The sequence below is a fragment of the Nothobranchius furzeri genome, chromosome 12, assembly GCF_043380555.1.
Source record: "Nothobranchius furzeri strain GRZ-AD chromosome 12, NfurGRZ-RIMD1, whole genome shotgun sequence".
Taxonomy (NCBI): domain Eukaryota; kingdom Metazoa; phylum Chordata; class Actinopteri; order Cyprinodontiformes; family Nothobranchiidae; genus Nothobranchius; species Nothobranchius furzeri.
Genome location: NC_091752.1, coordinates 31,549,965 through 31,571,732, shown reverse-complemented (window position 1 = coordinate 31,571,732; position 21,768 = coordinate 31,549,965). Strand labels below are relative to the sequence as shown.

Genomic DNA, 21,768 nt, shown 5'->3' with positions numbered 1-21,768 from the left:
CATAAATAATTTGTTCAGCCATTTGCGTTGCAGCTTGTAAATTTAGGGTTGAATGTGGCTGTTTAGAATCCAAATATTATTAAATATTCTAGTTTTATTTTCAATTTACATAATAAATAAATGTGTCATGGCTATCATGAACGGAATTATGTGATAATGTTTGTTGAACAGCCTCAGCTCAGATATTGAGATTATTATAAGCTAATGAAATGGGGTCATAAGATGTCTGAAAAACTCTATTCTAAAAAATGTTTAAGTAGTTTATGCAAATGTTATTTGTTGAAATTTCATTATTCCAGAATTGTTATGAAAATCCAGAAAGAAATGCTACAGAAGTTTCACAGCTAATAATAGAGAAAAAAAGCCCTGAGAATTCTGTATATATGTGGTGTGAAATAAAATTGGAATGAATTGCTATAATTTGTCTTTACAGTTTTTGTAAGCAACGCTAAAGAGTTTGTAATACTTTAAGCTATTGCTGTTAAACTGGTTTCAGTGGTTCTTAAGCCAGAAACTTGAGCAACATCACATTGGACAGCACTTTGTAAGTTTCTGCTGACCAGGAACTGCATCTCAATACGTGTGGAAACCTGCTTTATGGCAACAGCTGTTTACTGTTCCGTAAGCTCATATGGCTAGCAGTTGGTTTTTCAGTAATAGGAAGAAATTTGCTGTTTTTGTTGGCATTAAGCCTGGAAATAAAAGTAAGAGAGTGATGTCTTTGGAGGCAATGCAAAAAACTAAAACCAAACATCGGTGCAGCCTACATTTGTTTGGGTGAGCTAAAGGAGGTTACAAAATCACGAACTGATGGTGACCTGGCTTTGTTGCTACTGGACTTTTAAGTAATAATATTTTTCGTCCAACTGTGTGGGTCATTTTACTTTGTGGTTTATTATAGTATTAGCCGGCTCATGTTAGTGTTAGCTCATTGTTAGCGCTACCTACAGCAGGGTTGTTTACGACAGTTGTAATTCCAATTTCAACCAGTAGGGTGGAGGAGTACACTGGCCCAAATTTAACCGTTTGTTAGTTTGTCTGTTCTATCAGAACAACCCTGTTTCACTAACAGAGGCTGTATGAAGTGTTATCTACAACAAGTAAGATATTGTTTGACCTTCCCACAAAAGCCCACTTTAAGAGATACAATAAATCAATTTTAAACTGTAGAAAATAGGTTAAGATAAAAAATTTTATGTCAAAAGTGTATAAGCATACAGTTTGGTTAAACATTTACATATGTACTTGCACATTTATCAATATTCCCCTATTTTAGTATCACAGTTTCTAAACACTAGCCAATATTCTTCTTTATAACTGACAACGTCCATCCATTTTTATTTAGTTCATTCTGTCATGAATTTCAAATTATTTGTTATGTGAAATTGACAAAAAGTAAAACTAAAACAATCTAATTTTTTGTAAATTCAAGGAATATTTGAGCACAATAGCAGTTTATGTTATTAAACCACATTTTTTTCTAATTGAAAAAGAACAACCCAGCTTTCTAGTGGCCATGTGGTAGAGTTTAATACGACACCAATAAGAACATGAACTTAAATGATAAAGGTATGCCTACTATGTCTATATTTAAAGCCAAAGAGCTTCAGCTCATGCAAATCAAAGTGTAAGGTTTCCGCGGTGTTGTTTGTCTGTAGCAACCACTATGTGTAGACAAAAAGACGAGGAAATAATGATAGACAGACCCAATAAAATAGACCACTGGCAGGAAAAAGGAATGCTTGGGCAGCCAGTAAAGAGGGAATGTGGATGGTAATACCGCTGACTTTAGACTAACAGAGAAAAATTGATCTGCTGAGGAAAATTCACACAAAAGTGAAGACAAACTAAAACGGTTTTGCTTTCAAATTTGAAAGGTTCTTTAAATGCACACACACACACACACACACACACACAAGATTTTAAAATAAATTACAGGATAAGCACAGACGGAAATGGTTATTTGGGTTTCTGTTTTAGCCTTTGGTACCAATCAGGAACGTCGCTTTTGGTCTGCAAACAGAACAAACCAGAGAATTAAAAATTAGACGACAGGAGTGATCCACATCTATTCGCTCAGATGAGAAGACATTCATCATTTCTGGTCAACCTCTAGTGTTCCTCTCTTTGTGTGATCTTTTGTCCCAGAAGGTTAAGTCGGTATGACTCATAACAGGGTGTTGCTGACACTTACAAACACAGTAGGTTTGGGCTTGTTAGGCGATTCCTCCTCCACAGTAAGGCCAACACGTTTGGATCGCTGCTTTCCTGTTTCTGAAGTCTTTGCACCACCTTTTTCTGTTTCAAACCGATTCAGAGCGTCGCTTTGTCCGGACCGCATGCCGATCAGGACCTGCTTCATCACTGCCAACTCCTTGTGAATCAAACATTTTAATAAAACAAGAAACGCAGAAACAAGGAAAAATCAATAAATAGGAGAAACAACCTGGAGACAAATTCTGTTTTTAAAGCCCTCCCCCAAAGACATTTCTTTTAACATTCATACTTTAAATAAATCAGGATTCTTATCAGTATTTGCTTTAAAATGCTTGTTCTTACGATTCTTATCAGAAAATGTGAAGAAAAGTTCAACAAGCTCAAGGGTCTACAGAGGTGGTAGCAGCAGAACCGTTTTACGGTTCTATTTATCACATCTGAGGACATGAGCCCCGGCATGTCCCACACACACGCACGCACGCACGCACGCACGCACGCACACACACACACACACACACACACACACACACACACACACACACACACACACACACACACACACACACACACACACACACACACACACACACTAATGGCATCCCAAACAGCCAAGCTGAGCAACAGCTGTCTGTGACAGTGCACATACTTTATAACGCAAATGGCTGACTTGGGGACACACTCCTGAATATGTGTGTGTGTGTGTGTGTGTGTGTGTGTGTGTGTGTGTGTGTGTGTGTGTGTGTGTGCCACCACATATTCACTCAGTCTCAGAGGAAGCATTGCCACGCAGTGCAATAACGTGATAACAACATTATTAGTGGAGCTTATCAATTAGCTGATACCAACAAACCAGAATGCTGACCCATTTTATCATTTTTTTTTATCTTGCCGTTCCACACAGACCTAACAGTTTGATAGAACGAATAAAAGTTGTTGGTAAAAAAATGTTTTAGCATTCAGATACAGAACAGTATCATGAAGTTCACACTGCCCGTTTCTCATCTAGATGACACATTAGAGAACAACTCAAGTCTTAAAGTTTCACAAAAGAAAATATTTCATAGAAAGGTGGGTCTGTTCAGAACCGTACAGAGGAGCTACATAAAAGGTTTTCCAGATTAAACCATCGCTAAAGCAGATTGCCACCATTTTGACCCATGGATGCACCAGAAGTTCTACCTTTAGCTACTGCTGGTGACGTTTACACCCAACCACATAAATCTATGTAACAAACACTGAAATGCAAAATTATTAGTGCTGTAAAGCTTTGTTTAATAAATGTGAACAAACCACTCAAATACATTAGAGATTAAAGAAACTGGTCTTGGTTGTGCTAGAACTAGCCATTAGCTCAACAGGTTGACAAACGTTGGTGCTATTTCTCTGAACAAAGGCTGTTCAGCAAGCTATTTACTGTGAATTAAAATAGTATTTATTCACAACTTCATTAAATTTCATATGGCAAACAATTAGAAATGTTTAGCTACCAATATGACATTTTATGTTATCAAATATTCATTTGTAAAGGATTTTTACTTATGAGATGCATACACTTGAAATAAACCTATACGCAACATGGATCATGAATATATTAAATGTAAAAATGAACGTGTACCTCTCTGTTGTTGAGAAGTCGCTCCAGGTCGGCTGCCATGTCGTTTTTTACCTGCTGCAGAGCATTACGCTCTTTCCTCAGAGAGCTGGGGTCACATGAGAAGACAGGTGGGCATCAGATCTCGAGTAAACATGCTGATATACAGCAAGTTATTGCTATACTATTGTAGGATGGGATTTTGCGAAGCCTAGCGCTCAGATTCACGGCTCGGTGATTTACGGGATTCTTTAAAAGGGAACACACAGCAGATGTGTGCATAGTTTATTAAAATGTGTTCAATTATTCGGATGGCTGAAACCTGGGCACGGTCAACACAGGACTGAGTGTGATGTTGTATGGAAAGATGGAAATCGCTCATTTGTCTGCACACACAGGAAAGGAAAAAAACAAATACCGGCGCGCACATCAACTAGTCCATCCAAAATAATTACTTAAAGAAAAATAGAAACAACTAATGCAGATTATAAAAACACATTTATTTCTAAAATAAAAAAAGTAAAATGATAGTACCATTAAAGTGCTCACGGGACGTAAAACAAGACGGGACTTGTGCCGCTGACTTAAAAGTGAAACGTCTCGAATAAATCTTAAAAATACAGACAGCCTCATTTTGGTTCACTGAGAAAACTGGGGAAAAAAAAAAAGATTTAAACATCTCCAATCAGAAACACTTCTAAGCAGGGACTGACAGTCTCCTGTTTCTGCTAGCAACAGTCCTGCACAGCCACGGGGAAGCTTTGGTATTCCTGACACACGTAAGAAGGTTTGAGACGCAAGGATTTTTTCCCCCTTGCCCCCGCTTGCCTCAGGTGAGCGCTCTGTGGTAGTGAGTAGCAAGAGAAAACCTGCAATCTGTCAGTTTGCATATTTGTCAAGAAGTGGAAAACAGAGATATAGGTCAGTGCAATGCAGCTGGATGTGAGCTGATGTGAAACAGGGAAAAAAAAAGACAAAATCAAGATATTAACTGGCTAAATGGACGGTGTGTACCTGACGTCGTCCTCAAGAGAGGAGACGCGCTCCTTCAGCCGGCTGATCTGTGCGTCTCGTTCTCTCACCGTCTCGATCATAAAGCTGTACGGCTGCTGCGTCTGCTGCAACAGCTGGTTGGCGGCAGACAGCTGGAGACAAAACCACACATGTTGGGATGTTACAAGGTCTGATATTAGCAGTTTTAATATAATCTTCCAGTCATCATTATAAACGATCATAATAGCTTAGTGAAAAAATAGGTCAATAACTTTTCCTCACATGAAAATGGTTCTCTTATTACATCACAGGCAGCAGGAACCACCATAAAAGGGAAATTTCAGCCATTTTTAGGTATGTTGTTGAGTGAAGGATAAAATTATTGTTTTCCATAGTAGAAAGCTTCCTGAAGGGCCTGCATGACAAAGCTGTACACTTCCTTCAAGACTGATGAGCTAATCGTGTATTGCTGCTGCCTAAAAACAGCTCAGATTTCCACTATTTCATGGAAGTTCATGCAAACCTTGTTTAACCTTTATTCTCTTCACACACCAAATAATTTTACTTTAAACATTTAAATTTTGTAGTTTAATGCTAAAAATGGATCTTGAATGCACCAGAAGGGCTATGTTATGTTGGTACTCGTCTTGGTAATTAAAAAAAATTCTATCATGATATAAATTTACAGATCAATCAATATCGATATATATCACTATATAACACATTTCACTATTTTTGTCAATCTTTAATGTCCTCTTGAAGATATCCGTAGGTTATTTTTGATTTGAAGGTTTATTTTCAAAGGTTGAACATGTCATCAAACATTAGGTAAATATTTTGGATAAATAAGAGGTTAATATTAGGCTAAAGTCTTCGAGCATTGGAAGAGCACAGAACTCAGTCAAATGGGGCCTAACATATAAATTCTCAAAAAGTCTCCGCTTGTTTTCAGTATAGTTTCTTTAAGAAAAAGTAAAAAACAAAGTTTTCTATCAGTGAAAATTTAGGCAACTTAAAAAAAATTCAAACAATGAAAATAAATAAATAAATAACTATGGGCTGTTGGGTCCCTTTATGACCGGTGTCAGAGCTTGGTCCACATTGCCGGCAGTAAGTCGGGCTCATTCCCGGTGAGAGTTTGACTCCTCCAAGGCTGCTCTTTGTCACCGATTCTGTTCACAACACTTATGGACAGGATTTCTAGGCACAGCCAAGGTGTGGAGGGTATCTGTTTTGGTGACCAAAGGATTGAGTCTCTGCTTTTTGCAGATGATGTGGTCCTGTTGGCTTCATCAGAACATGATCTCCAGCTCACACTGGAGTCGTTTACAGCCGAGTGTGAAGCAGCTGGGATGAGAATCAGCTCCTCTAAATCCGAGACCATGGTCTTGAGTCGGAAAAGGGTAGAATGCCTTCTCCAGGTCAGGGACGAGGTCCTGACCCAAGTGGAGGAGTTTAAGTATCTTGGGGTCTTGTTCATCAGTGAGGGAAAGCTGGAGCGTGAGATCGATAGGTGGATTGGTGCTGCGTCTGCAGTACTGTGGTCAATTCAAGTCAAAGATACTTTATTAATCCCAGAGGGAAATAGAGTTTCAGTACACACAATTCTGAGATGAGACATACATAGGCATAGACACATGACAAGAATTGGTGACTGTGATCATTCGTAACCCCCGAGTTCAATCAATCAATCAAAGCTTTATTTATAAAGCGCCTTCCGCAACCCTGTCAGGAAGCCCAAAGCGCTGAACATGGTTCAGTTGAAGGTAAATATATTGAATAAATCAAAAATAAAAGCAATTCAAATTACAAAATACAAGTTACAAAATAGGTGAAACATTCTGGTACAGGACAAATGTGTAAAACAATGGATAGAGTGAACCAATGAAAACTGTGAAATAAATTCAACATAAAAGAGGGACAAAATCAAACATGTTCTGGAAACGCCAAGCGGAGGAGGTGTGTTTTTAGGCGACTCTTGAAGACTGGCAAAGATGGGGACAGCCTAACTGAGGGTGGCTACTGGTTCCAGAGTGACGGTGATAGGACTGAGAAAGCCCGACCCCCGCGAGTACGACACCTAGAACGAGGGACAGCGAGCAGGCCTCGGTCAGAGGAGCGCAGAGCGCGTGATGGGGAGCGTCTGTTCAGGAGTGTGGCTAGATAGGGGGGACCACCACCCTGGAAGAAATGATAAACAAAGACGAGGATTTTGAATTGTGAGCGATAGCAAACCGGAAGCCAGTGCAGAGAGGTCAGAACCGGAGCAGACCCTTTGATCCCAACCCATCGTTCCAAGCGATCGAGTAGAATCGCGTGGTCAACTGTGTCGAAGGCTGCTGTCGGGTCTAACAACAGAAGCACCACAGATGTACCCTGATCTAGTGATAGATAGATGTCATTTAGGACCCTCAGTAGAGCTGACTCTGTGCTATGGCCAGACCTGAACCCTGATTGAAAAACCTCGAACAGATCAGTCAGCTAAATGTGAGACCAGCTGCTGATAAACGACTTTCTCAAGTAGTTTTGATGTAAAGGGCAGGGTAGAGATAGGCCTGTAATTTGCGATCACAGAGACATCAGCACCAGGTTTCTTCAGGGTTGGTCGAATAACTGCTGCTTTCAAAGCAGCTGGGACAACACCTGTGCTGAGGCTCCCATTGATAATCTGACCAAGTGATGGGCCAAGACACGGAAAGGCAGCCTTCCAGAGACGAGGCGGCAGAACGTCAAGTGGAGAGCCAGATGGCTTCTGTCTCGCAACAAGCGTACTCAGCTCAGAGTATGAAACAGTATTGAGGGAGCTCAGGGTGGGTGGTGATGGAGGAACTGGAACAGGGTCAATAGAGGTGCGCTACCTTAATGAAGATCAGAGGGTTTACATGAGGATTGGGTCAGGTGGAGGAAAAAAAGGCACTTCAGAGTTACCCTCCACAGGGAGGGCAGCTTTGCTATGCAAAAAACGCCTCAGACATTACACAACATAAGTGTCCACTAGGTGGGGAGGTAGGGTTGGGGAATATCCTCACATCAGTGCATGCAGCCACAATAAGCAACGCTCGTCACCTCTGTTTGGACAGGGGAAGGAGGTATTTGGGCTAGAGAGCACAGTGACTCCTGGAAATGATTCAACGACCTTCACCGGTCGCAGTCCCGCCCAGGCTGGGATAGGGAGACAGAGTTACCATGGCGACGGCAGCATTCCACATTTCTTCTGAGGGGAAGTAATCACTTCAGCCTCACAGGCTCAAGGGCACCAGATTCAGAAAAGAACTTATTTTGGGGCCAGACAGAGATAATTTCCTCTGTCTTAAATTTCTGTTGATCTCCAACCCCTCTGAATTCAATAATGGCGTAGATTAATCTATCCCAATCCATGTTGATCCGTCAACTCTATCCTTGATGGTATCAACCTTTTGTGCCAGAGTCTGAATCTCAGCCAAAGTTCCAAGCTTACAACTCATCTCGACAATTATATGAGTTTGTGCATTCACAGCACGGTGGAATCCATCCCTGAGCTCCAGGATTGAGCCAATATTCCTCGACAGCTCATTAATTTTCCGGTATGCCAGGTAACCCTCAGGCCAAACAGCACAAAACCTGACACCAACACCACGAATATCCAGACGTCTTCAGAATCCTCTACAGACAGTTGAGAGAGGCAGATCAGGTTCCGCTGTTTCCAGGAGTCCATGATATGCCCAGCTGGCTCTGTCCTAGAGGGGCAACCGGAAGCCCCTTCTCCCATTCTCATCGTTGAAAAATTTTTGTCAATCGTGTTGAGAGACCAACTGACCAGGTCTATTTTAATAATTTCCAGTTTCCAGAAAAAATGCAGAAGCACCGTACACCCAAAGACAGACAAAGAGCCTTGGGATAAGATAGGGAGGAGAGGAGGAAAAAAGCGTCTGTACTCTCCAAGAGCCGTATCTGTTGTGGTGAAGAGAGCTGAGCTGGAAGGCAAAGCTCTCAATTTACCGGTCGATCTACGGTCCTACCCTCACCTATGGTCATGAGCTTTGGGTAGTGACCGAAAGAACTAGATCACGGATACAAGCAGCCGAAATAAGTTTTCTCCGCAGAGTGGCTGGGCTAGGGTGAGAAGCTTGGTCATCCGGGAGGGGCTCGGAGTAGATCCGCTGCTCCTCCACATTGACAGGAGCCAGTTGAGGTGGCTCGGGCATCTGATCAGGATGCCTCCTGGATGCACCCCTGGTGAGATTTTCCGGGCACGTCCAACTGGGAGAAGGTCTAAAGGAAGACCCAAGACACGTTGGAGAGACTATGTCTCACAGCTGGTCAGGGAACGCCTTAGGATTCCCCGGAGGAGCTGGCCCAAGTGGCTGGGGAGAGGGAAGTCTGGGCCTCCCTGCTACTCTACTGCCTCTACTGCCCCCACAACCCGACCCCAGATAAGCAGCCGGAAAAGGATGGATGGATGAATAAAAAAAAAGCCTATGTTCAGAATGAAAACAATTATAAAGTATTTGTATTCTCTATCTATTGTGCAGGGATCAATTAATTTAGTCCACTAAGATCTGTGTTTGGTCATGACTTTCTCTTCTGGTTCCGAAGCTTGTCATGTAGAGAAGTGCAATAAAAGGTAACATGCATGGAGCTTAAAGTCAATTTACCTGGACATAAAATGCAGCATACTCAGTTTTTCAAAAAGATCAGTAGTTTCCCCTGAGAAAGTTAGCGGTGCAGTTACATCATTAAAAAGCTAAAATATCTCCACGAGTGAGGTGTTCAGTCCATAATTGTCAACAATGTCATCCACTGTGTCCTTTATCTTTCTTTCCCTTTCAGGGCGCTCATATTTTTACCAGCCATATCCAACCTGTTACCTGCACTAAGAGGCTAAAGCTACATAGACATCAGCCGTTAGCAACAAGATCAGCTGGCTGCCGTGTGGCTCTGGTCCAGCCACTGATTGGTCCAGTATGGCAATGTAAATTTAGTGGAGCTGTGTGAGACTATGCTTCTGTCCAACACACGCTGCTCCTTGCCCGATGGAAACAAATCTATTGACTATAATACACCCTGCTTTGTCTGGACTAGTCGTTGGCTCATCAGTCCTATTTTTAAGAATAGAGGCATTTCAGAAAGCTATCAGTAATGAGTAGGACATGAGTTATTATTTTTATACAAAAAAACACTTGGAAGTGGTAAAATGTCTCTTTAATTTAGCAGCTCGTATCTCAGCTGTAATACTTATTCCAAATTGAAAACATCCACATCCTGTATCACAGTAAAAACCACTATAAAAGTTCAGGTGTTACACATTAAACCTGTTTTACTGCCAGCCACTAGTGAGTAGAAATAGGTGGGAGGGTACAGTCAGTGGTGAGTAAGTCAGGGCGTTAATGTGGGTGGTTAAGTAGTTAACACCCAGGCTTTTTCCAATGAAAAGGAAATGTAATTTTTAACTTTTTTTTCCTTTCATACCTGATGAATCATGAGGTATTTCAGACTGATGCCAGTCAATCACTGCTGACAGTTGAAAGGCTGGCTTATTTAGTGCTCGGATCTGCCCAAAACGCTCTTTCTGGCTCGCACAGCCTCTGTTCTCATTCAGATTATAATAAGCAGTGAGGAAAATCCAATTTAACTGGCAGCGAGAACTGCCATTCTCTTAATTTCAACCCTCACTGGATGAGTTTGAGACATCGGTGCATGAGTGGTGGACATGTGCCTTCACACACACAAAAAAAACCAGAAGAAAAAAAACACACACCCTAAATTAAATTGCACGCATACACGGTGTGCCAAACACAACAAAAGCTCAATGATTGGTGCGGTGAGCTGTTTGTAAAGTGAAGAGTACTGCAGTCACGGTTTTGATTCTATTTTCCACTGTGTCAACAATTCTGACAGGTACCAAGACCGACTTCAAGCTCCTCTCGTATAAAGTCTGGTTGTGTCTATTGTCTGCTCTTAAACAACCAGTCATTCTCCTGGCTTGATTTTAAAAGGAAAAAAAAAAACACTCAGAAACGTTCTCTGATGAGCCTCGAGGTGAGTGATGTCCTCCAGAGTTGTGCAAAAGTTTCACACGCCAAAGCATTCTTAAAAAGATTTTCCTGTTTCAACCTTAAACAACAGAACAAAAAAATCTTTAAGTGAATCATCTAATCAGGTCTTCGGTACTTTTCAGTTCATGGGCTGATCCACGGATCTTTGAGAACTTCCCACGGCTCTTTTGTAGATTCAGGATCTCTTTGCTAATTCTGTCTCTTTATGCAATCCCAGACTGATGCTACCCGGTTATAATCTGGTGCTGACATAACATCTGCCGCAGGAATTGCTGCTCTCCAAGTCAATCGGGATGTTTCGGGTTTCTGTCGTGCTGCAACTTGTAAGGCGCATAAACTTTTAACAAATGAAAAAAAAAAGGTAATGCAACCGGGGATCACATTCACAAGCTTTTGTTATTTTTCAAGTGAGATTTAAGGTCTTAAAGTGACATTTGTGAACTGGAAGGCTGGCAGCTGTTTACTAGGCTGTTTCACTGTGTAAACAAGCTCGTGTGTATACGTGGTTGCAAGTGTGGGATTTACTATTTGAAGGCCTCTTGAGTTTCAGCAATCTAATAGCTTGTATGCAGAGGGTAAAATCAATGCAGACAATAAATAGATAAAAATAAGCATTTTTCAGTTAACATACACACGTTCTCAGTGCAGAAATTTTCAAAAGTTGGCATTCTGGTTAGCCTTTGACTGATGCTTCCCTTTCATGTTGAGTTCATGTGCAGCAAGAAGGTTCCCACACCTCCTCAGCTGTGCTTGTTTTTTTGTTTTTTCCCACTGTGTGAAGAAAATAACTCCTCTTTAAGTTTCCTGAAGTTTAAAACAAAGAAAACTCAGTTTGCACCTCAGCACTGAAGTCACTGTGACGATGACCAGTTGAAAGGAAACATCTGATAAAAACAGAAGAGTGTCTAGACTTGTTTAAAAAAAATAACCCGTGGAAAAAAAAATCATGTTTTTGCAGTGTCCAAAGCCCCTCTTTGTCCTCCATGTAGAAATGCAATGATTGCTGGTTTTTCTTGATGGATTCTGCTCTCTGGAGCTCTCTGACCTGACCATTTAAATATTTGCTCATCCTAATGTATCTTTATAAATTGTAATTTTCATATTTCTAATACATAATCCAAATCTTTCAGAAGAAAGGCAGCTGATGACTCCTTTACAGCACAAGTCAATAAGCAGCTATTTAAAATATGGGTAATATCACCAGATTTTTTTTAAAGGGGCATACGTATTATACCATTTTTCTAAAGTTATAAAAGTTCTACGGTCGATTCAAAACCTGTTCAAGATGTTCTTTGCACTAAATCCCTCTCAAGTGAAGGAATTTCAACATTTTTCTTGTTGTTACTTTAAGAAAACAAGACTTAGCTGGCCATGCCCACCCACTCCCCATTCAGGCTGCTATAAGCCAAGAAGCTCCGATATCCTGGAGGGACTAGGAGTAGAGTCTCTGCTCCACCACCAGCAGCTCTCTCTAATATACAAGAGGTCGTTTCTGTTCTAAAAACCATTTTAAAAAATCTCTGTTTGTGACATCACAAATGGGGACTTTTTGAAATGGCTTGTTTTTGGCACCAAATTCCTAAAACCACTGACATAAATCTGATGAATGGGTTTTTTTTTACCCACATTGCAGCTCAAAAAGTGAGTTTTGCATAATAAGTCCCCTTTCAAAGCATTTAACCCCCTCACTGTCTTTATGGGTGACCCTGCGAGGAAAGTTGACCATTGAGCACGTGGCAGGGGTGAGGAGTGAGCACCACCTCACCCCTACCACATGGACCTCAAGGGACAAACCATCAACCCTGCTCAATGGTCAACTTTCCTCACGGGGTCACACCCATTAGGACAGTGGGAGGGTTAATATGTACTCCTTCTCCTCACACACACCTAATCCATGGTTGAAAAAGTGTCCATAATAAAATGTTAACAGTAAAAAAATGTTTGCCCACTCTAAAGAGCCGCAAAAGCTCAGGAGGTAGAGCAGGTTGTGGGATCAATTCCGGCTCCAGGCGGAGAGTGCTGCCATTGTGTTCTTAGGCAAGACGCTTAATCTTGCATGCTGGTAGTGGTCAGAGGGACCGGTGGCGCCTGTGCTCGGCGGCGTGTCAGTGTGCCCCAGGGCAGCTGTGGCTACGATGTAGCTCATCACATTCAGCGTGTGAGTGTGTGTGTGAATGGAGTCATTTATCATTTGAAAAGCAGCAATATTCAGAGTTTTCTCTTGCTCAGGATTTTTGAATGCTGCCGAAAATCATCATTTCGATTAATCTCTGCATCCTGATGCGTGCGTACGTGTGTTTCAGAGGCAGTTTCTCACAAAGTGATTAGAAGGACGTTGTGAGGACGCAGAAGGTAGGCAACGATGGAGAAGTCCCCAGGCTCTGCTCTTTACACCCATTCTTTTATTAGAGAGTTAAAAGTCCGGTTGTAATGAATCACCGTGGCGCTGATGGAAATCATGGAGCAGCCATGATCTGAGTTACTGTGAAAGAGTGGAGGTGGTGGGAGGACAAGAGCGTTTGCATGACTGCACTTGTTTTGTTTTAAATGAAAATTAATAATGTACTAAATTTGATCCTGATAATGATGGTCCTCAGGCAGGCACACACCTGGCTGCTGAGTGTGTGTGTGTGTGTGTGCGTGTGCGTGTGTGCACCTCTTGAGCAGTCTGTCCTGCCTGTGACTTGTGTCTCTCCAGCTCCCTCCTCAGTGACGTGTTCTGCCTCTCGAGCTGCAGCACCCTGCGGGCCAGGTGAACGCTGCACAAAAGCCAAACAGGAGCAGTTACTGAAGTTCCGAAACACGACAACACCAACAAGACCACATCTGTGTGTGTTTCCAGGTTATTTCTTACAGAGCGTCTGTTGCTATTCCGGTAAAAGATAAGTAAGCCTTTACTGCTGCACAAACACGTTACAGAACAATGACTTTACGAGGAATTGTCACGTTTCCCTGATGCGGGAAATGACGGCGTGTCTTCTTCTACCTCTGCTTCAGTCTCCTTTTGGCCGTTGTGGGAACGTTTGCTCCGTAGCCGTATGAGAACAGAACCCTCTCTGCCTCTTCCTCATCCCCAACTGGCGACAAAAAGACAAAATAAATAAATAAAAAAACAACCACAACAGCGCGTAAACATATGCAGAACTCATTATTTCAGTCATGATGGTATTTGCAAACAAGACAACACAGCCTTAAATTCCCACAGCGTTGATCTGATTATCTTACTTTCGGCCGCCTGCATGGTGACCTGGTCCAGCTCTTGCTCCAGCTTCTCATACGTCTCCAGGCGGGACGCCTGCTCGGCGTTCTGAGCTTGAAGCTCGGCCACCCGCTTCTCAGACGATGTTTGTAGTCTGTAAAACTCCTGAGTGAGAAGCTGAGCGATAAAGAAGAGGAGATGGAGAGCACAATTTTTAAACGTATAATTGATGAACACGGAAAGATCCTTGGTGCATTTTGGTGATTGTGCAGCTGTCCAATTACGAAATAAGATAACAAATAAAGCAACAGAAAATAAAGTCCCTGTTTGTTGAATTTACCTCTAATTTCTTCTGTTGTTTCTCACACTCCAGTTGGCACTGTGCCAGGGCTTTAGCCGTCTCCTCCTTGAGCATCTGAGCTCGCTCGGCTTCGAATGAGTGCAGCTTGGACCGGCTGGACAGTTCTGCCACCCGGCTGTCGGTGCCCAGCTGGAGCTGACGAAACCTAGAGGTTTAGTGGTTACGAATGTCACATCGTACACATTCAGATAGGTAACTTGCTTAAAAACTGGCTTGAACCGATGATCCGGTGTGTTTACCAGGAAAGCTAAAGCGGTGTCTAACGGTTTGGCAACAACGAAGCCACATTAGCTCACCTCGCAGGGGAGCCAAGTCCTAAATTATTTCAGTTTTTCCCAACACTGCTCAAAGCAACGCTAATCTGGTTTGATCTTCGGCGTGAACAGAAGCATTTTCTATTTTACTATCAACTGATTAAAAGAAGAAAAAAAAAACGTATACATTTATACAAAATATGAATAATACATAGAATATTAAAAAGATATTCATGTCAAAGATCAAATTTACCTTTTTTAATGAGAATGTTTTTTATTTCTTTTGCATCAAATCAAATCTAACCTTAATAGATGTTGGTTAGGAATCTTAATTAAAATACAAAATAAAAATAAAAACTTTTTTTTATTGTTTTCTGATATTTTCTAAACAATTCCTCAGCAGAAGGCAGGATTACCCGATTAAAAAACTAAAGTTATCTGCGGATCTAAAAGCACGAGCGAGCGCGGTGCACTTCCTTAGGCTGCTTTTCAAGCGTGCACAAACAGGCTCCATCAAGCCATGCTGGTTGGCTGGATCATATTAATAACTCTCGATTACAGCTGACCTGATAAGATTTCATCACCCAGAGTGAGCGGGCTTGAGCTATGCGCTCACAGAGACAGACGTGTACACATGGTTGACATTTTATGCCATCTCTTATAAATGGCAGCTGCCATCTATCAGCAAAGAAGCTACATTAAAAGAGAAGAAGAAGAAGAAAAGTGGATTTTTCCAGAAGTCTGCCTCATTTCCCTCTCGTTTTAAATGTCAAATCTAACGACGGCTTTATTTTGGCTTCAGGCGGTTCGTCTTAGTAACTTTCAGTTTGTCTTAAATGTGAAAGTGAAAACTGAGCTTTTCTTTTGAGATGATCTGATCCAACTAACTGGTTGTTTTTAGCCCGTACTTGGAAACACAGCGCTGAGATTTGAGGAGGCCCCAGATGCCTCCATCATCTGACGCCGTTTCGAGCTCGTCCTCCTCATTCTTCACCCCAAAAATAGGGGCATGCGTAGGGTTAGGGGTTAAGGGCTTGAGGCTAGCATCTGTCATTGCTGGCTCGCGATGCGACGCAGAGTAGGAATGTGATCGCAGCAGAGAGAGTGGAAGGGAGAGTGGTGTGTGTGTGTGTGTGTGCGTGTGTGTGGAAACACCAACAGCTGGTGGTTTGGATTTAGACAAATGACTGGTATGTAGTGGTAACCCAGGACATGGACACTGCCGCCGCTGCTGCTGCTGCTGCTGCTGTGTGTGCATTTCTGTGCCTCTGGAGACCCGATAAAAAAATAAACTATAATAAAAACTCATGAAAGTTTTTTTTCTTTTATAATTAAAGTCAAAAATTCAAAACTGCTCAAACAAGAGGGGCTTTTTTAGGATTATTTTTACATGAACACAAATGTGTTTACAGCTAAACAGAATCAAAACACAGCTTAAAATATTGACATTCCGAATGGCGTGAAAGATTCAAGAACTTCCAGCAAAGGTCGTGACCTAGAGGCAACTTTCACAAACAGGCTGACATGCAAATTATAACCTGCAGGAGTGATTGATGTCAATTGCGACGACTCTGTTGGGTCAAATCTGAAAAGGCGGCAGGAACGTCACTTAAATCTGCAAATCAGTAAGAAAAGATGCACGACCGGGATGTTTGCTGTCTGTAAACTCTTGACATCCATGTGACCTTCTGGTCCCTGAATTACAGCAGAGCGTTCAAATGATCTTTAGAAAGACGCGGAAAACCACAACTGCCTCAGAGCTGCCGCGCCCACAAAATTCACTGGTGACGGAGCACAGCAGCGCCAGAGAAGGAACCCGCTCGCTGATTTCCTTCAACCCCAGACAACCTGGTAGTTTGCTGCTCGATTGAAGAATTAAGATGAGCGGTGATCATGCTGAATGTGAAGCGCAGCAGCTGGCCTGGGTTACCCTCAGGTGCAGTCTCTTTGTGTTCATACGGAGGTATGCTGCATCTAATTGCAGCTCTTGGAAGTTTTTTTCCTCTCAGGCCAACAGAAATGTCAAACCCTGCTCTGTGTGTAAACATGCAACGCAACCCGGCTCGCTTCTAACAAAACCGGCTTTTTGTTGAAATTTACAGCTGAAATACAAATGCAACAAATATGTGCACGGCTGTACATTCGTCTTTGATGTTTACAGAGAACCGGGCGTTGTTTTGAGACACTTGTTTGATTTGAGTTTTACTTGCAGTAAAGCGCTTGAGAACAGGAGTATGCTTTAACTCCCTTGTGTGGTGATCGTCCTTTTGAAACGAGGTATTTCAAAAGCTGGTGGAAACCAGAGATTAATCTTAAACAAGTTCTTCATGTTTCCACTGAAAACTCTCTCTGAGGCGGGAAAACTGGTTCCAGTGGGACACGGATGTTTTCCTTGTTTATGTCAAAGCAATTAAACACTTTAACTGACATTAAAGATGCAATGGGAGCATTCTTTTGCCACATTGCTTGGAATGCTCTTAAAATACTCATGGCACGAAATGAAATGCCTTGTCAAACAAAACAAAAAAACGGAATAATTTTAATTGCTTCCTTTATGTACAATCCTGGAAACAGCTCAACCAATCACAGTCAGCGTCCCATTCTAAATGACTGGATCAAGATCCATCAAACTACTCTCTGACCATCTCTGCCTGTGTGCATGAATCACACGTACGCGGCTCAGATCCGCTGAACAGGAAGCGAAGCCAGAGCTGGGCTAGCTATATTAGCTAGCATTCTAAACTCTTATCTGGTTACGTAGCTGAGCGAAAGTAGTGGAGGGTGTTTTCGGTTTAATGTGCCCAGTCATTCATGCTGGATATTCGATCTATGTTGCTTCTGTCTCCTTAACTGTCAGCGAGGACAGAGTCCAAAAAACTACTGACCGGCAGCGGACCATGGAGAATCCATCAGAAGCCTGGAGGCTCCACGGCTGCTAACGTAGACGTGTTATATTGGGAATTATGGCACAAAAGGTGTCAACAAGGGTCAAAAAGGTAAGTATCATGATGTTTTGAAGGTTGTTTGACAGAATCTGTTGCACCGGATTTTCTACTGTATTCTGGAGGTGTGGCTTAAGGAGGCAGCCTGATGAAAAGAGGTTGGACAATAGGGAGTCTAAGTCTCCTCCCCTTCCGGTCGGCTCATGGGTCCCGGAAGAACGGAAAAATGAATGCAAGTCAACGGGGCTAAAAGAGCTATTTTCTAATCTGCTTTGCCTTACGCCCTGGATCCCATATGTTGTACTGCAATTTAAACTAAAACTAATGATGGGTGTTTAGATTATGCCAGTCGTGTACTTTGAGATTCATCAGCTCGTAAAAGTTCGTAATTAGCACGACTACCAATCAGACATCAGCATGTCGCATATAATCTCCTCTACCCCAGCGTAGCTGCTACTTACCACATGGCCAGATTTATGGTGGTTCTTTCCTCCTGAAGGAAGGATTTTAAGTTGGCTGAACTTACAGCCCTTTTCCCTCGGTTTTTATACGTGTCTGGTTCGATGACGTCACTGTCGTGAAGCGCATTTGTAGTCCTGGACTTATTTTCACACAACACCCAAAATAGTGTGCCCCCCCCCCAATAAAAAATAAGCACTTTCTTGGTATCAAAATGCTTCTTTAAAATTCACTGACATCATATGTGAAATCCATGACACATAACATGCAGAATTAGAAAATAGCGTTTTTAGCCTCATTGACTTGCATTCATTTTGTCGTTCTTCTGTGGACCCATGATCTGGAAGTAGATGGGCGTGACTTAGGCTCCTTATAGTTTATTTTTTTATTTTTTTTTAATGGAGCTAGTTTAAACAGCTTTTTTCAGGAAAACTTACCCACCCTTAAAGAAAAGGTAAAATTAGCCAGTGTAGCTTTCAGGGTGTCCATATAGAGCTGTAATCAAACCAGCGTGATCAAAACTCGTAAGGCGCGTTAATCGAAGCTGCTTTACGCATGCAGCTGAAACGAAGCTTACAACAGCAGAAACAATCTGTCAAGGGGAGGAAACAAAAATAAGGATCGTATGGAGTTGGTTAATTAATGTTTTTGCATTTGTGCTGCAATGAACAGTTTTCTCCTGCCTGTGGCCATTTCTAATGTTCATTACAGGTGAGTAGGAAAACTCACTGCTCCAGCAGCTGGTCATATCTGGACTGAGCATCCCTCTCAGCAGCTACAGCTCTGTCTCTCTCCAGGACTGCGTTATCCCTGGCTTCACGCAAATTCCTGTTTAAATAAACACAACACAGAGAAAAGAAACATCCTCACTCAAGAATCCATGAGATCTAGGACGCTCAGGGCCTTTGAACGAATTTTTGAATGAATGAAGTCTTTATTTGAATGTTTAAGATAGGATAGAAATAAAAGCAAAAATCCACAGGGAGGACAAACTAATTAGAAATGTCCGAACAAGAAGCAAAGTACAACTAGTGGACACCTCTAATAATGAATACAACATAAATTAAATAACACCAGTGATGAAGTTGAAATAAAAACAATTATTAAATATTTAAAATGTAAACTTGAAGTTTGAATCAAGTTAAACTGTGTTTTTATGTGTTTTAGGTCAAAAGAGACCCAATACCTGTTCTCTCTCTCATACATCTCCCTGGAGGTTCTTTGCAGGTTCTCGATCTCCTGGCTGGTTCTCAGCCGGATGTTCTCCAGCTCCTCCCTCAGTTTGTTCTCATACTCGGACTTGTAGTGGTCTCTGCAGTAGAGAGCAGAACTGTAATTAATGCTTTCGCTCTATCTGTGGGTTACTTTCACCAAACGTCAGATCAGAAAGAAATATTTTATGAGCTGCTGGTGTGAAGATCCTGACCTGGATGAAACATATTTTTCATAGGCCTCCTCCCTGGCTTTTTTAGTGTCTTCTAATTGCACCTGCACACCAAAAACAAGAAATGAGAGGCTTGTCAGGTGATTCCCCCCCTGCTGATTCCCTCCTCTGTTTGAACCTGAAGCCTCTCGAGGCGATCTCCTTCATGTGCACATCGGACATTGAGCTCCATATTCTGTCTGTGGAGGTACTCCTTGTCCTTCTGCAGGAGTGTAACTGACTGATGCAACGTCGCCACCTGCAGGGCATGAGGAACACTGTTACACCTGGAGGATTCTGCTAGCCTGGCAAGCCAGACTAAATAAATAAGCAAGAATTTGGTCTAGTTCACTAGGCTAGGATTCTGCAGATTCTGGGGCGTGTTTGTGTGCACCTCCTTGCTCAGCGTGTCTCTGTCTTTGGTCAGGGCAGCGTGAGCCCGTTCTACAGTCTCGAATCTCTTTGTTAGCTCCTTCAAATCTGCTTCAAACGTATCACGCTCACTAGGAAAATCAAAGAAAAAATTTAGTCTTTTAAGAGCTTTTCCAGGCTGTATGGTAGTCAAGCTCACTGTGACACACACCGTTGGATGTTTGGGTAGTTGTCTCTGCGATAGTCGCCCTCTTGAATCAGCTGCTTAGTGTCCGCCAGCTCTAAGGTCAGTCTTTGGCTTCTCAGCTCCAGCTCCGAACGAAGCCGCCGCTCCTCATCATAGCTCTGTGGATTTTAGCAAAATCAGCGCAAACATGTTAAATAGTTTACCTGAGGAATTAGTTTATCATATTTTTTATTATATAAATATTCAGAATGGCTCTCCTAATGCTTCGAGGCATAATCTTGCACCTTGGACACAAGCGCGTGTTTTGTACCTCCATCAAAACCTTCATCTTGTTCCTGTGTAGCTCCAGCTCTTCGGTCAGATAGCTTTTCTGCTCGCTGAGTTGAGTCAGTTGAGTCCGCAGAGGATTCATGGCTTCATAAAAACGGATCTGAGGTGAAAATGTTCCAGAGATGGAGGTCACAACATAAGACAGCATCTGGGCGTCTAGAGAACCCCACCATACTCACAGCTACGTATTCCTGTATGGAGAGTTTGTCCTCAGGGAGGCTGCGGAGCTCCTGGTACCTTTCCTGTGAAATGTCCAGATCCCTGAGAGACCTCCGCAGCTCTCCTGCCTTCTCACAGAGCTGTCGATTCGTCTCCTCCAACTGCTGCTGCCTGAGCAGTATGGCCTCCATCTCCTGTCTGCGCAGACTCTGCTGCTTCCTGATGAAACCAGAAACAAATAAATTTTTAAACATGCTTTTTTCCAGTAAATATGTATTTAATTAAACCAGTCATCCTATCACCTGTTGTCCTCCTGAGCAAGTTTCAGCTGGCTGTCCAGCCTCAGAGTCAACACTTGTTTCTGGTGTAGAGCATCATTCAGCCTCTCCTCCAGCTCATCAATCTGAAACAGAGCACAATCCATACGTCTACTGAAACATACATGAACTTGGCCCATGCTTAGCCTCCAGTGGGCCAAGATTTCTCATGATCTTTGTAACCAATGCTGAGCGACAGCTCTCCAGGCTTTTGGAAGATCAAGAAAAGATTTTCAGCATTCAAAAGGATATCATGATAAGAAAGTGAAGAAAAATCAGCAAATATTCATAATCACAATGCTTGAAAAGCAATTAAAACTACATTTTATTACCACTTTGACCAATTAAAGTTAAATTATAGGAAACTAGAAACAAAGGATCATATCCACAATCTGCACTGTTAATACCTTTGACATGTGATCAGCTTTCATGTTGTCTATGACTAGATTCTTCTGAGAAAGCTCGATTTTTAGCAGCTGGACGTTGTGCAGCAGCTCCTTCCTCTCGATCAGCTGGCGTGTCACCTTCTGGGAGCCGTCACGATGCTCGTCGGATGAGGAGACATCCTCGGTGGTCGGTACCGTTGTCTCCAGACTGATGTCCTCGGACTCCAGGTCCAAGGAGCTGGAGACATTTGCTGTCGGTTTTAGCTGCTGCTTTTTAGGAGGCATTTTTGTCCAGTTTTTTTCCTCCAACTGACACGGTGGGCGAGTTTATTAAGTTTATTCAGGTGTTTTTAGGTCATCGCGATAATTGATACTTAAACGTGAGTTTGTAGCATAAAACCCTAACACAGCACAGCTTCATCCTGACTAAAACCGTACAAATACAAAGCCAACATATTTTTAAAAAAAATACAAAAGACATGGCACGTAAACAGCAACGATGTGATTTGTTTTCATTTTCAAGGGTACCGCTTCAGGCTACCA

At 42.2% G+C, this 21,768-nt stretch overlaps 1 protein-coding gene across 1 annotated transcript; it reads right to left on the bottom strand.

The window, feature by feature from the left end:
* Positions 1–1,504: 1,504 nt before the first annotated feature.
* On the bottom strand, positions 1,505–21,709 carry pibf1 (progesterone immunomodulatory binding factor 1). The gene is made up of 18 exons (XM_015944814.3): positions 21,247–21,709; positions 20,825–20,925; positions 20,543–20,741; positions 20,344–20,463; positions 20,058–20,191; positions 19,869–19,977; positions 19,614–19,733; positions 19,478–19,539; positions 19,238–19,363; positions 18,781–18,879; positions 14,376–14,541; positions 14,062–14,212; positions 13,823–13,913; positions 13,493–13,595; positions 4,823–4,953; positions 3,833–3,917; positions 2,195–2,374; positions 1,505–2,013 (listed from the first exon to the last, which is right to left on the bottom strand). Exons 1-18 carry the CDS (start codon positions 21,508–21,510, stop codon positions 1,960–1,962), a joined length of 2,295 nt encoding a protein of 764 aa, XP_015800300.3. The 5' UTR covers positions 21,511–21,709; the 3' UTR covers positions 1,505–1,959.
* Positions 21,710–21,768: the final 59 nt, after the last annotated feature.

Excerpts from the sequence above, each read along its gene's own strand:
- pibf1 (XM_015944814.3), bottom strand. The coding sequence starts at position 21,510 with ATGCCTCCTAAAAAGCAGCAGCTAAAACCGACAGCAAATGTCTCCAGC. Across the intron at positions 20,742-20,824 it reads CTTGCTCAGGAGGACAACAG|GAAGCAGCAGAGTCTGCGCA; the intron begins GTGATAGGATGA and ends TGGTTTCATCAG. Across the intron at positions 13,914-14,061 it reads CACCATGCAGGCGGCCGAAA|TTGGGGATGAGGAAGAGGCA; the intron begins GTAAGATAATCA and ends TTTTGTCGCCAG.